General features: G+C 54.3%; 1 protein-coding gene across 1 annotated transcript in view; it reads left to right on the plus strand.

Annotated features, from left to right (window-relative positions):
* The first annotated feature begins 10,849 nt into the window (after nucleotides 1–10,849).
* ADGRB2 (adhesion G protein-coupled receptor B2) overlaps nucleotides 10,850–15,580 on the plus strand; it is a 108,902-nt gene continuing 104,171 nt past the window's right edge. The window contains exon 1 of the mRNA XM_044424930.1: nucleotides 10,850–11,630. Coding sequence (XP_044280865.1) covers nucleotides 10,859–11,630 — 772 coding nt within the window. The 5' untranslated portion in view covers nucleotides 10,850–10,858. The remainder of the gene's footprint in view (nucleotides 11,631–15,580) is intronic.

Raw genomic sequence — 15,580 nt, forward strand, 5'->3', positions numbered from 1 at the left:
CACACACACACACACACACACACACACACACACACACACACAGAGGGAATCCCAGTGTTCCTGAATTCATGCTTAGGTTGTCTTCAGAAGTGGAACTCTGTGAGCCCAGGTGCTGCCTGACATCATGTTTTAGGGTGGGATTTAAAATCTGAAGCAATTGCAAAATGCAATTGTTTGGGGACTTTTATTTGTTATGTGAGGAAGGAATGCGGGAGGTGGCCTTGCAGAAGGTCAGACGGTCTGCCCACTGGACCCATTGTTACTTACGCTGACAGGCAGCAGCTTCCTGGCTCCCATCCCTTGTGACGGAACCCAGGCTCTTTGCTGTGTCAGTCAAGGAGCTCTTCCGCTGAGCCAAGTCCCCTTCGCTACTCAAGCACGCAACCTGCAAAGGTTCGGCCCAGGGCTGCAACGCTCCGGTCCTGCTCAGGCTCTCTTTTGTTCCTTGGACCTCTTACCATGCATGGCCCTGGCCTAAGAAGTGAGCTGAGCAAGGAAGGGCTGCACATGCTTGGGGATTCCAGTTGCGACAGGCAGCCCTCTTCCGCAGCGTGCGCAGGGCACAGGGCACAGGGGGCGTGCAGGCTCACTTCCTGGCCGGCACCTGCCCCGGCGTGCCGCACGCTCAGGGCCAAGGCAGACTCGCGGCTACAGGGAAGCAAGGGAATCTGACCAATTCAGCACACACCTCTCGCTCGGGGAAGCATTAATGCATCCTTCCCCAGCCTGGTGCCCTCCAGGTATGTTGGAGCAGCTCACTCCACAGGAGAACTGGCCTACAGAGGAAGGCCACACGGGATGGCCACCGTATCTGGAGGCCACCAAGTCGGCCCCAGTTCAAAGGCCATTTTTCTGTGGCCCTTACTGCCTTACGTAGCTTGCAAGGGACGGAGGCTGCGGGGCGAGGGCCAGCCCCCCTTGACTGGCTGGCAGCACGGGTGGCGCTGCCGCTGGCCCTTGACACACGGGCCCGTTTTGCGTCTTATGAGGGCCCCCGGCCTGTGCACTGAGACGTGCAGCACCCCCCCACACGCCATCCCTGGGGGAGACCAGCCCCCGTCTGTTTTGCGTCAAAATTTGTCAACATGTGCAGAACTCTTTCTACTCAGGCACCGAGAGAAGTTAGGATTTAAAAGTAAATAAATAAATGTGTGCTAGAGCAAACTGGTGGACCTGCCTTTCCCAAATTTAAATATAGTTTTCTGAAAAAGAGCCAATGGCAGGCACGGTGTTATGAGAACATATTTTAGCAGGTGCAGTCAGGGCACCTTTCCAGTGGCAGCAGCTAAACCAGCCTGAGACCACAGGGACACCCAGAGCAACTGAGGACCGAAGGCGCGTTGACTCCCACAACTCCCGCCCTCAACTGGCTAGTTGCATCTTGCTGGCAGCTTCTGCCTCAGGTTCTCCCCACTTTGGGTGCTCCAGAGGTGCTGGACTGCAGTGACCATCATCTCAAGCCAGCAGCTTGGCTGGCAATGATGGGAATCATAAAATCATGCAACAGTAACGTTGGAAGGGGCCGGAAGGTCATCGGGTCCACCCCCCTGCTGCTGCAGGACACCAAGTCACCATCCCACTCAGAGGGCTGCCCAGTTTCACCTTGAATGTCTCCAGGGTGGGAGAGCCCCCCACCTCTCTCTGCAGGTGGTTCCACTGCCGCATTGCTCTGACCGTGAGGAAGCTTTCCCTGATGTCCAGCCTGAACCCGGGTTGTCGCAACCTGACTTGATTATTCCGTGTCCTGCACTCTGGCACCAGGGGAGCTGAAGTCCAACCCCTGCAGGGCACAAGACGGGGGCGGGCTGCCCCATCCAGATGGGTACTGAGTTTTGCCCTGTGCCTTCCTTCATAGACACAACGCCTGCATTTGTACACCATTACTGTAGGTTTCAGGGCACGAAAGGATCGCATGTTGTGCAACAGCACGTTCTGATGGGAGAAGTCAGGGAAGCCACAAACCTGCTTGCCTTATGGCCTTGGAGGGGCGGTTCACGTCATTCACTCAGCCATTGAGTGCTTGGAGACACATAACTGCCAGCACTTGGCATGAGCAGGAGACTTTGGATGGTGCTCTGGGGAGCCCTGGGGCTCCGTGAAAACATCCCTCAAGGGTTCCTCCAGGAGAGGACTGGTGATGCTGGATGAGCTTCTCCAGAAGGCCCTGTGTGGGCTCATTATGCGACTCGGGCAGTCGCCCATTTCCGCAAACAGGCGTTGAGCAAGTAGCGGGGCCTCGCATGCTTTCTAGACTTCCCTGAGGCCCACAGGGGCTGGGCTGTGCGCAGCTCCCCTCACCGTAAAATGGAATCTGGCTCAGGCAACGATGGATTGCCGGACCATGAGGGCCGGTGTGAAGGGTCTGCGGGGCTGGGGCCACCAACCAGACCCCGCTGGAGTTGCTCCTTCTCCTCGCCAGTGCAAGCTGCATGGAGAAGGAGCGAGAGCGTCAGGCGACCATGTGGAGAGAGCGCGGGCTCGCTGAAGAAGCACCCGGACCGCGCCCTGCCCGGGGACTCTCGAGAGCAGAGCTGGCTCTAAGCAAGGCTGTGAGGGAATGGGCTGCGGCCCTGGCCTGCCATTTCACCCCCACCCCCCTGTGGGCACGTGGCGAAGGGGAGAGGGCCTGCTGGCATTTCCGCTTCCAGGATCGACAACAGTTGTCACTGCCGGGACAGGGAAAGGCTGCCTGGCGGCCTCCCGACCGAGGCTTGCCACTGACCCGGACGCAGCTCCTGCCCTGGTCTCGGTGACGGGGCACGTCTCCGCTGCTCAGGCCCAAAGCACATGGGAAGGGCACCCTCGCTGGAGTGGCCACAGAGGCGCCTTCCAGAATGACCGAGCAGTGGGCGAAGGGAAGAGCCGTTTCCTAGGCTGCCCTCATGGCCACAGGTCTGACTCCCTGAGCATGGAAGCCTGATTTACTTCTCATGCCGACGGCATCGCACAGACTTCCTCTCAGTTCCGCAGCTGTTGCTCAGCACCTCTCCAAGCCGGGTGAGCTACAGAACGTGTGGCGCTTGCCGCGCTCCGCTCCTCTTCCTCTCTGTTCTTTCCCATCTCTGCACGCACATTTTTCAACGTGGCTGCCTCCTCGACAGCAGCTCATTTGTCTCGGTGTCAGGCACCACCTTCAGGGCTCTAAATTTAGAAGTGGAGGTGCTTCTCTTCCTGGGGGGTACCCGTGTGTGTGTGCGCGTGTGTCAGGCGCACCCTCTTCCGTGCTTTTCCGCCGTCTTACACTGTTCCGCTGTCCAGCCACGTGTGACTGCCTGCAGGGCAGGTGAGGGCTCCACAGAGGCTGCTGGCCACCAAAGCCTCCAGCTCAGGCCTGACCCAAGCCTACAGGGCCGTTTCCCCCTCGGTGGCTTGCCTTGATGAGGAGAGAAAATGCGGAATGGCTGGTGTCCTTTAAACCCAGGCAGACGCCTGGCTCGAGTCACAGTGGCCCCACCAGAAGGCCTTATGCAGTGCTCTTGCGTCCCGGCCCGTGGCCCTTGAGAGCCGCCAAGGCAGCCTTTGCAGCCTGATGGTCTCTTGAAATGTTGCATCTCGGCTACCAGCGCTGGATTTGGGAAGGCTGCCTGAAGTGGAAGGCCGCCCGCCTGTCTTGTCAGGTGTCCGCGAGGTGCCACAGCCCGGGCTAAGTGGCAGGCTCAGTTCAGCTTTAACCTACCTGCCAGGGTCCTTCGCACGCTTGGACCTTTGAGTCCCATCAGCCCTAGCTAGCTTGGCCAGTGGCCAGGGATGCTGAGACCTGGCATTTAAGGCAGCTGGCGTGCACCTTGCTGGGGAAAGGCTGAATCAGGAGGCTCTTCTATGGCAGCGCTGGGAGGAGTCGCTGCCTGAGGCCTTGCAAAGGCTCCCCGACTGAATGGCCACTCAGGCTAGGCGGCAGCACTTGCAGGCTGCGGTGGACATATGAGTCCACTTTTCTTCCTCCCATAGGTGCATATCTCAAATCTTATTCCTTTGTCCCATTGATGGAAAAAATGGGAAGTGCGTGCCGTCTCTTATCAAACCGAATCCAAACAAAGTTCCCACCCATCTCCAGTGGGCAAATGCCCAGGCCCAGCTCTTCCCAGCAGGGCGGGGGGGGGGGGGCAGGGCAGGTGCGCCCACCTGCTGTGAGAACTTCAATTGCAGCTGAGGAGCCTGTCAGGAAAAAGGTGGCCTGCAGTCCCCCCCACCCGCCCCCAGCACAAGGCATGGATGAAGGCCAGCAATGCGCTCAAGTCTGAGTCGAGTCGCCAGTCTTCACTTTCAAGTCCAAGCTGAGCCTCAAGTCATTGCCAGAAATGTTCGAGTCTCTTCTCAAGAGCCAACTTTGACAGAAAAAAGGGGATTGGTGGTGGGGTGTGTGCATGTGGGGGAGGAGTTGTAAACCCCCACCCTGATGCTCCCATCTGCCCTTCTCTCAGTGATGCATTGGAGTCCTTTACTTCAACCACAATTTATGCAAACAACGCTTGCAAAGCTCAAGATTGCAGTTTAGAAAAACGATTTTCTTGACACAATTGGCCCCGAGCCTTGCGCTGTTATTTGAATTTATCAAGACCGCATTTTAGAAAAATGATTTTCTCCCTCCCACCTCCTCCCTCGATCCAAAACGAAGAGCTGAAGCCTGGCCTTCCCCTTGCGCCACCCCCTCCTCCCTGTGCTGCCCCCCGAAGCTCCCTCCCGCCCACCGCCTCCGCGGTGTTTGAGCCCGCCTTCCAGCCCGTCACCAGGGCCTCGGCCAAGAGCACTCCAGGATGGTGTGCTGCACACTGGACCCGGGCGGCAAGCCCTGGAGTGGCTCAGCCATAAGTGTGGTAGGGCTCTCAAGCTAAGTCGAGCCAAGTCGCTCACTCGCTGCACCAGAGTCGACTGGGGAGGAGTCGCTTGGCTCCAGTCCCCCACACTGACAGATACACGGGGATCGAGGCCAGACCTTGAAGAGCGGAGCCCGTGAAGCATGTCGCCTGGGCGGACAAACGGTCAATTTCACTGCTTCCTATATGCAAAAACAAAACCAATTATTCACATCCTATAAAACTGAAATAAAAACAAGCTGGTGAAAATGTCTGCCCATCCCCGGCTGGAAGGTGTGGGGATCCGGCCTCTCCACAATCTCCGTGGAGGGACCAGCAACCTCTCTCTCCCCTTTGCTTGAATATTTTCCATTCAGGCCCATGATCAGGGCAAGGTTACGCCTAAGTAAGCCTGGCTTTGCGCTTCCCCTCCTCTTCCTCCCTCCAAAACCCTTTTCCTTTTGTGCCGTCTGCCTTTTAGATGGTCTGCCAAATTGCCTTATTGATCTCTGTAAGCTGCTGGGGAACGACGTTATCAGAAAAGCTCAGCAGCAATGCTTCTGGCCCATCAGTTGGCTGGTGTGACCCTATTTGTTGTTGTTGTTAGTCGCAAAGTCGTGTCCGACCCATCGTGACCCCATGGACAACACTCCTCCAGGCCTTCTTGTCCTCCACCATCTCCCGGAGTCCACCTAAGCTCACACCAACTGCCTCAGTGACTCCATCCAGCCACCTCATCCTCTGCTGTCCCCTTCTTCTTTTGCCATCTATTGTTCCCAGCATTAGGCTCTTCTCCAGGGAGTCCTTCCTTCTCATCAGGTGGCCAAAGTATTTGAGTTTCATCTTCAGGATCTGGCCTTCTAAAGAGCAGTCAGGGTCGATCTCCTCTAGGACTGACCGGTTTGATCGCCTTGTGGTCCAAGGGACTCGCAGGAGTCTCCGCCAGCACCACAGTTCAAAGGCCTCAGTCCTTTTGCGCTCAGCCTTCCTTATGGTCCAGCTTTCAGGGAGTCAGGCCCATGGTCCGTCCATCCCAGTATGCTGACACTGATCGGCAGCATCGGTTCTCCAAGTCCGGGCAGGAGTCTTCCTGGCTGTGCCAGGAGATCAAGCATGCAAGGCATGTGAAGCAGGGGCTCTCCCATGGAGCAGCCTTCCTCTTTCCCAGGTGCGGCCCTTGATCCAAGGACCAGCCTCCATACTCCCATGCACATCAGTTAGTTTCATCACCCACAGCCCAGGAGGCAGGCAAGGCTCCTGCCCTGATGGCACGCCTCGCCTTGCCTCGCCTCATCTTGCCTCTCCTTCAGAAGCCCTGGCCAAGGGCTTTCTCCCTCTCATGCACAGGACTGCGAGCAGGGCTTTGAGGAGAAAGTGAATCAGTGAGCGCCGTAATTCACTTCGAGCTAGCGGCGTGCGCGCGTGTGTCAGCTCAGCCAGGCTTTTGAGCTGGGCCAGCAATCCTTTTGGTCGAAGAATCATGCCTGCCAGGTCTGTGCATTTCTAGGGTTTCCGCAGGCCTGCCTCTCTCCTGCTCCTTCCAAAGGGGGCTGCCTTCTCCCCACACTTTCCCCTTCTGCATTTCTTGCCTGTGCAGTGCAGGATTGTTACTGGTTGACTGCAGCAACCCATTAAACCGTTGCATGTGTGAATGAGAATTTCAGGCTGATAAGCTTCAAAACTCTGTATTGTGTCTCGGAATTTTAAAAGTTTGAGAGCCAGTGTGATGTAGTGGTGAAGAGCCTGGGACTGGGACACAGACTATCTGGGTTCGAGTCCCCGCTCGGCCATGGAGCCAACTGGGTGACTTTGGGCCAGTCACAGACTCTCAGCCCAACCTACCTCACAGGGTTGTTGTTGTGGGGATAAGATGGAGGAGGAGATGTAAGCTGCCTTGAGCCCTTTGTAGGAAAAAGGCAGGATATAAATTGGAAAATAAATAAATGTCCAGTCCCTTCTTAGCCTCCTTCCCCAATATTCCTACTGGGAGTGTTTGGGATATTCCTCTCTGCAATTTTCTTTAATAGAATGTTTATTTACAGACATGTACACGTTGAGCTTAAGATGAAGCTCCATAGCATCAATACTCAAACAGATTCCTGATCCCCACTGCGCATTCTAGGGAACCCCTGGTGCCATAGGATTCTGTGCAGAGAGCTTTAGTCGAGTTCTAGTATTGGCAAACTTCTGCCTATACACATTTGCCCCCTCTCCATATCTTGCAAGAAGAAGATACCTGGAGATACACGCCTCAACGAGACTGTAAACAAAAAGAATTGTTTTCCATTGCAGATTGAATGTTAGCCAACCATGTGATGTGGCTGCAAATAAAGCAAAGACTATTTTGAGCTGCATTAACAGAAGTACAGCTTCCAAATCTGGTGAGGTCCTGGTCCCCCTCAATTCGGCATTAGGTAGACTCCATCTTGAGTACTGTGTCCTGTTCTGGGCACCACACTTCAAGAAAGATGCAGACAGCCCGGAAAAAGTTAAGAGAAGGACAACAAAGATGCTCAGGGGATTGGAAACAAAGCTCCTCCTCCCATGAGGACAAACTGAAAGAATTGGGCATGTTTAGCCTTGAGAAGAGAAGATGGAGGGAGATGGGAGAGCAAAATCCTTGAAAGGCTGTCACAAGGGGAAGGCCAGGGTCTCCTCTGGATTATCCCAGAGTGCAGGACACAGAATAATGGGCTCAAGTTATAGGAAACCAGATTCCAGCTGGACACGAGGAGGAACTCTCTGACTGTGTGGCAATGGGACCCATAACCCAGGGAGGTGGTGGGGTCTCCCACACGAGGCATTCGAGAGGCAGCTGGGCTGCCCTGTCAGAGGTGGCTTAACTTGGAGTCCTGCACTGAGCAGTGGTTGGACCCAGTGGCCTTACAGTGCCCTCCAACTCAACTGGTCTGTGATTCTGTGATGCTACGAAAGATACATCATTGCTGCCCGTTGCCTATCCTTTCTCGGCTCGCAGTGAAACTTCCCCAGCTACGTATCTGCACACCTGTGCACTGTCTCCAGAACACCCACCTTCATCGTTCCATTTGCAGAAAGCTCAACGTCATGAGCACTGGAAGGGGTCTTGAATCTCTTTGAAATCGGAGGTGCTGGGATCTAATGGACCCCTAGACGGTCAGTTGGACCATCCACAGAATCATGGCAACACTGAGCAGTTAAACCAAAGACATAATTGCTTATGGGTTTTTACAGCTTCCAAGCACACAAAACTCCCTTGTGCGTCTGCCTAACTTCCTGGTGTCTAGGAATTAGAAATGGATCGCTTGGGCTTTTTCAACAACCATTTTGTCTCAAAAGCAGCTGGAAATTCTGCTGGGTTTCCATTCCCTTTAAAGTTGGAAAATCTCCCAGCTTCCTAACTCTGCACCCTACAGGTTTTACGAGGCCGAGATCTGGCTCTTTATGACCCTATAAACATCGCTTACCCATGGCCAGCTTGTTTGCACTTAATGGCTTGGTAGATTAAAAAGAAAATGCTGCATTGGGCTGGGTGGGAGAGGGAATTCTGGCTTCTGAGAGGCATGTGGACACACGGACGGCGTATTATTGAGATAAAAGGGAAGGTGCTCCCCAAGCCTTTTGGCTGAGAGCCGAGTCTTAGAAGCCACGTTGCCATTTTGGAGCATGGACTTGGGCAAATGGATGCTCTGCAAGGTGGTCTTGCAACTTTGCAAGCTGCTGTATCACACAGAGCTCTTCAGACTCTGGGTTTAAAGCCCAAGCGGTAGAGAATTGGGCAGCGGCTCCACGGTAACACCCATGCAGGTAGCAGTGACAAATTCAATTGGGATACCTTTATGACCACCTATGTTAATTAGGTTTACAACCAGTCCGTTGTTCAAAAAGAAATAGAGACTACCCCTGCTGCCACTGCCCTTGGGCGGTACCTCTTCAGAAGGCCGGGATGGGTGAATCTCTTTTTTGCTCCCTCTTGCATTTGCGTTTTTAACAGCTCAAGTTCTTTCTCTCCTACTTCTGAAGAGCTTTGCGACTTTTGACAAAGCCTTCTGGGAATGACTTGAAATGGTACCTGTACCCCTCCGCCCCAGCCAAATTCAACAGGTGGCTGTTTTTCACTTGGAGCAGATCACCATTCACCTGCCTTGCTGTAGCTGTTGAAGGTGAAGATCTTGTTGGAAGAAAGAGGTGGCAAATTAAGCACTAACATGGTTACAGACATAGAAATGGAGCAAGTCAGAAGGGGTCCTCCGGGCCCTCTAGTCTAACTCCCTGGCTCCGGCTGGCGCTGCTCAAGACAGGCCCCCATGCGCAATGTGCAGGGCTTTGCACTCTAGATAAACAAACTTGTCCGTCTCAGACTTCCCCACCTTTGATCCTTTAAAAATTCCCCAGGTGCTGGGAACTGCACACGAGTTCCCATGGGCAGCTGTTTGGACAGAAACATAGAAACAGAGCGAGTCAGAAGGGGTTAATGCAGAAACGTATCAAATTTATAAGGCAAGTCTTTGGGGTGCCTGAAGTGCGCTGCCCAAGGATGGTGCATGTCTCTCAGAGGGGGCAGGGAGAAGTGGGGATGTCTGAAAAGCTTGTTTTTGCTCGTGAAACATGCCAACTGCAACATGTGACTGCTGAAAATGTTCTAAAGAATTTTATTCTAATTTAATACAATGTTCTAAAATGTTCATAAATGGCTAAACATGCACTCATGTCCTGCTTGTGCATATTTTACTCACGGACTAAATCAGCTCCCCTCCAGTCCATGGCGGTTCGCACATCATGACAGACCACCCTGCCTGGTTTCCATGGTCTTTTGCCTGGATGCGCCTGACAAAGGATTAAGCCGTTTGTTCACTAGAGTGGTTTCCACCCTCCTTGCTCGGTCCTCCCACCGTTGGCACACATTCCACTCGCCACCATGTCTGAAATTCAATCCCACCCGGGATGGTGGGAACAGCTCCCATGGCAGCGGCTGCCTTTTCTGGGGACTCCACGGAAGCACTGTGGAAGCCACAGGGCTGGTTCTGGGTGACCAGAGACACCATGCTGAAGCATGGAAGCCACAGAGCAGACTGTGGCTTCCTGTCATGGTTTCTAAGAACCAGGAGAACTGTGCTGAAATCCCCAACAGGGTTTGGACAGCGTGGCGGACCAGCCAGGGCAGGAAGGCACTGCAGCTTGGCTGGTTGTGTGAGCCTGCCCTGTGGAGGAAAGCCGTGCAGACTGGGAAGCATGGACAGACCTGAGGGTCATTTCCTGCAAGTGCGAACACTGTGTGCTGAGCCGCAAGGTGCTCTTGGCAGAATCCGGTGACCTTCACCATCGTTCGTCTGTGCACATGGTGGGCATGTCATGAGTGGAGCCGGCCGTCAGACTAGATGGCCCAGGAGACCCCTTCTGACTCGCTCTGCTTCTATGTTTTCTATCCCTACGATCTGGTTGGCTGCTGTTACTTGAGAGTGAGTGAGTAAGCGAGTGAGGGAAATTCACTCTGCACGTGTGTAGCAGGTACTTTCTTGGGGATGATGACTGGAAGGAAGGATGCTGACACTTTTGCCTCGCTTCAGGTCTAGCTGGAGTTTTCTTTGGAACCAGCATGGAGAAGAGAGAGGCCGGCGTGGCCCAGCGATAGGAGGGGCATCCTGGCCTCTCCCCTTTTCTTCCCTCCTGATAGTGGTGTTCATTGGAGAGCTGGAGGGGGGAGTCACGTCTGCCTCTGAGTCAAGGCCTGTGCCTCAGGTGCCTTTTCTGGGGGGGGAGGGGGCAGAGCGCTGCTTGCAAGGATTCTGCAGTCAGGAAAGGTGCGTCGACAGCTTTTCTGCTTTTGGCTGCTGCTCGCTTTAATCAGCTCTGGCTCTGCAAGAGGTCATGGGGCCATTTAATGCAGAAACGTATCAAATGTATAAGGAAGTAAATCCAGATGTTCGGATGCCCATGGGCAAGGGGGACCCAGATCTTGTGGGACTGTCTGATGTGCTCCAGGGCTGAGCCGCAGCAGTGCAAACCAGCTCCTGGGAGGCTCTGCTCGGAGGCCTGTGCATAACCTCCCCTTTCTCTTTGTCTCCTTGAAGGGCAAATGTCATAGGATGAACCCTGCTGGACCATTCTTACTGGCTGTGATAGCGTGTCTTTTGTGGCTCTCCCGGTGCTTTGACCCGGCTCCCAGTGCCTGCTCCGCCTTGGCCTCCGGGGTTCTCTACGGCTCCTTCTCGCTGAAGGACCTCTTCCCCACAGTCTCCACCGGCTGCTCGTGGACCCTGGAGAACCCCGACCCAACCAAGTACTCGCTGTACCTCAAGTTCAACCGGGAGGAGCAGGTCTGCACCCACTACTCGCCCATGGTTCTGCCCCTGGACCACTACCTCTCCAACGACACCTGCAGCCAGGCGGAAGCCACAGCCCAGCCCCAGGAGGAGGCCGATGGAGGCGAAGACCGTCTGGAGCTTTGCCAAGGCAGGGGCCCCTTCACCTTTTTCCACTTCGACAAGAACTTTGTGCAGCTGTGCCTGGCAGAGGAGCCCGAGGCCGCCAGCCGGCTGCTGCCGCCTGAGGCCGTGGAGTTCCGCTTTGTGGAGGTGCTGCTAATCAACAACAACAACTCCAGCCAGTTCACCTGCAGCGTCCTGTGCCGTTGGCAGGAGGAGTGCCTTCGTCTCGGCACCGGCCAGCCCTGTGGCCTCTCGCAGGCCGGCTGCACCTGCCAGGTGCTGCAAGCCCTGCCGGCCCCCCCGCTGTCCAACCAGACGCTCTCCAATGCCCTGACGCCGCCCGCCACCAGCAGCAGCAGCCGCGATTGCTGTGTGACCGAATTGCATTCTGGGAATGCGAATGATGTATACTCTTCCGAGATTAAATATGGTAAGTGGCTGTGGACGTGTGGCAGATGGTTGACTCTCCCCGGGAACAATGTTTTCATAGCTCTTGCTCATTTATTCCCAAATCCACTACAAGGTGTAAGCTGATAACGGGAACACCTGCAATCCATGTAGCATCTATTCAGCTCTCCAGTTTGAGATCGAGTCTCTCTAAACTGCAGCTTTCCTGGCCACAATCCCTGGCCCGGCCATCGGACCGGTCTCTTTCGCCTCCCCGTGCCCTGCTTTTGGTGCTGCCTAACCTGTCCAAGAGTTCTGGAGAACGTGAAAGCTTGCATGTTGTTGTGAAAATCTGGTTGACCAGCCCAACTGCAGAGTGTGGATTATTCTGTTCCTCACAGACCATGACCACCGTTCTTGTCATTTGTTCGTGTCCTTTTGTGTTTTCACAATCATCTGTCCAAAAAGCGTCGCTTTGAAGGATGGGCTTGCTTTGGGCTCAGGCTTTTGCCATGTGTCCGAACGTTGCCTGTTCAATTCGGTTTGAAACAGCTTGTTGTGGAACAGAACCGGGGCTTTCCCAAGATGGGACAGGGCCACGTTTGTGCTGGAAGCTGCCCCTGGCAAAGCGCGCCCCCTCCCCTGTGTGCATCACCTGGCAGCCCGGAACACTGCAGCGCTATCTGACCTCAGCTGAGCACGTCCTTTTTTGAGAGGTCAGGTGCCCACTTAGAAGAACAATACGTGTTCTCGGCCTTGCTGAGGCCACGCAGAGAGGAGCCCTCGCCTTGTTTCCTGAGCGTCGTGCGTGCGCATCCCCAGGCACGCCCTAGGAGCCGGCTGTGCTGGCTGGGCTGACCACTCAGATTCTGAGAATGAGCCGTATGAGGAAGAGTCGGCCGATCCGGCAGGGCTGGCAGGTCAGGCTCTAACAGGGAGGTGGCTGCTGAAACGGAGTCGGCTCCAGCTGCAGCCCAAGGCCCTGGGTGCCCGCCTGTGCCTGCTGGGGAAGGGAGTAGCTCAGTGGCAGCCGAGGGGCCCACTCAACCCGCCTGTGGAGCGGAGAAGAGCAACAACTTCCTGAGAGGGGGGCTTAGGAGACGAGAGTCTCTCGGGTGGGGAACTCCAGCCTCCTGCGGAGGTGGACCTGGTAGTCTGTCGTCGTAGTAGGAGGGTGACCCAGCTGGGGTCCCAGACAGAGGAGCACAGGTGTGCCCAGTTCTACTGTGCTCCTTTCCCCAGAAAGATTTGGTTGAAGGAGGCCAGAGGGGGTTCAACATTGCGCTTTGCATATGTTCAGAGACTTGCATGTAAAATAAGGACGCTTGGCAAGACGTGCTGGTGAGACTGGTGCAGCTGGGAGGGGTTACTCAGCTCGCAACCCCGAGTCAAGATTCAGGAGCTCTGCTGTGCTTGTGAGAGAGAAGAGGTTGTTCCAGGCAGGGAGTGTGACTGTTTGGTTTGCACCTCCAGGGCAGAAACGTGGCTCTGACGGAGTTTCCCTTTGATGTTTGTGCCTCTCCAGATTTTGATGGAATGCAGTTCTTCAAATATTTGGGGAAACTGCTTACCAAAATGATTAGATCAAGTGACTTAATGTGTCCACCAGAAGTTCTGCGCATGAAAATGTACACGGACAGTCATGCAGACTGCAGAAAAAAGGAATGTTTTAAGTCCGTGACCGACCATGTGTGCTGCTGTCTCACCAACTCCTTCCTTGTATGCCACCCCCACCCTTGGGAGCCATACGTTCTAGTAGCTATAATGTCACCACATCTTGTGGTGGAGAGTTCCATAGGATAAGTACGCATTCCGGGAAGGATTACCCATGTCCTTGACACACCACCAACATGCCACCCGTTCTAAGTTCTAGTGCTGCGAAAGAGGAAGCAAGGATTCTTGCAGAAGTGGGCTTCAAATACTGGGAGAGGCAGCACATGGAAGATGGAGCAGGCCTCTTCCCTGTTATTGCAGTGTGCAGAGCTTGAATCTGTGGATAGAAAAATAGGGAATTATATTCAGCTAAACATTTGCAGAAATATTGTAATGATGTGGGCTGATTGCCAATGGAACTGACTGCTGTAGGAGGTGATGGGCTGTCTTTCATTGGATTACTTCCACAATAATAGAATCATAGAATGGTAGAGTTGGAAAGAGCCAAGTAAGGCCATTGGGTCCAAAGCCCTGCTTAACAGAGAGCTGTCCCGATGCATCCTGAGTGTGAGGGAGCTGAAAACCACCCATTGGTTCCATGGTTGTAATTGTTCTAACAGCCAGAAAGTTCCTCCTGATGCTCAGCCAGAATCTGGCTTTCTGTAACTTGGGCCTGTTACACTGTGTGCCACACCCCGCAATGCTTGACAAGAGATCCTGGCCTCCCTCTTTGTGGCAGCCCTACAATTACTTGTGGAGTGCTATCGTATCTCCTCTCAGTCTTTTCTTATTGAGGTCGAACATGCCCAGTTCTTTCAGTCTCTCCTCAAAGGGCTTTCAGTCCCCAGATCATCCTTGTTGCCCTCCTCTGAACATTTCCCGGCTTTCTAGTGGTACCCAGAACTGGATGCAGGACTCCAGATGAGGCCTGGCCAGTGCTGAGTGGAGGGGGACTAGGACGTCACCGGATGTGGAAGTGCTGCCTCTCTTAATGCTGCCTAATAGAGGTTTGCTTTATTTGCAGCCACATCACATTGTTGACTTGCAGATCCTTCTTGCTTGTACCTGAGACAAGGATCCCCCTTCTTGTAACTGTGCATTTGACTCTTTCCAAGGCGCAGAACTTGGCCTTTGTCCCTGTTGAATTGCATTCTGCTGTTTTCATCCCAGAGCTGACTTTGAATTTTGTTTTCTCACCAAATTTTCAGTAATCTGCAAATCTGATAAGCTTGCCATGCTCTTCCTCATCCAAATCATTAATGAAAATGCTGAAGAGCATTGGGCCCAGGACTGAACCCTGTGCTGCCCCACACAATGCCCCTCCCCAGCTGGAGAAGGTGCCACTGATGAGCATTCTTTGAGTCTGATTCTGTAGCCAACTGTGGATCCGCCTGATAGTTGTTCCATCCAGCCCACTTTTGGCTAGCTTGCAAATCAGGAAATCACAGAGCACTTTTCTCAAAAGCTTTGCTGAAGTTGAGATAGATTATGTCCCCAACATTCCCACAGTCCATTTGGGAGGTTACTCAATCAAACAAAAGCTTTGTCTGGCAGGATTTGTTCTTGAGGAATCCACGCGGGCTTCTATCGACCACTGCATAGTTCTCAAGGTAACTGCAGACTGCCTGCTTTATAATCTGCTCCAGAATTGTCCCAGGGAGTGATGTCGGACTGACGGGCCTGCCGTTCCCAGCTTCCTCCTTTCTCCCCTTTTCGGAGATGGGGACAGCAATAGCCACTTGGCACGTCCCCGTCCTCCAGACAGTGGTTCTGAGAGTTCTTCTGCCAGCTCCTTTACGACTCTGGGATGGAGCTCATGGGGTCTTGGAGGTCTGAACTCATTCAGCGTAATGTGGGATTCCTTGATTTGGGCAACTCAGGCTCAAACCACTGTGATTCCAGGGCCTGGCCTTGGTCCCTCCTCTGCAGTCCTCCCGGTCCTCCAGCAGAGAAGCTGCTCTCGCTTAAGGATTCTGCCGCTCCAGTGGCGGCTCTCCGAGGTCCCCCAGCCGGCCTTCCCCTTGGCGCTTCTGAGGAACCGAGGCGCGCACAACCCTTGTCGCTCTGCCTTGGCGCAGGCGGAGAAAACAATTTACGAGGAAAATGACCCCCTTTCCCGTGGCAAATTACCCTTGACTGTGACAGCCCAGGTACCTGTTATTCCAAGCCAGAATATAAAAGAGCTGCAATTCAGCCCGACCAGACTATTAACCAGAGGAATGAGGCCATTTGCTTGTTAGAGGGTAGCAGGAGCGGCACGGGAAGCGGGCCTTTCCTCGCAGGGCCAGCGGCCGTCTTTGGAACAGTGAGCTGGCGGCCTCCCTCCTGCCGCTGTGACCC

This window comes from Varanus komodoensis, unplaced genomic scaffold, assembly GCF_004798865.1.
Source record: "Varanus komodoensis strain SLA01 unplaced genomic scaffold, ASM479886v1 scaffold15, whole genome shotgun sequence".
Taxonomy (NCBI): Eukaryota; Metazoa; Chordata; class Lepidosauria; order Squamata; family Varanidae; genus Varanus; species Varanus komodoensis.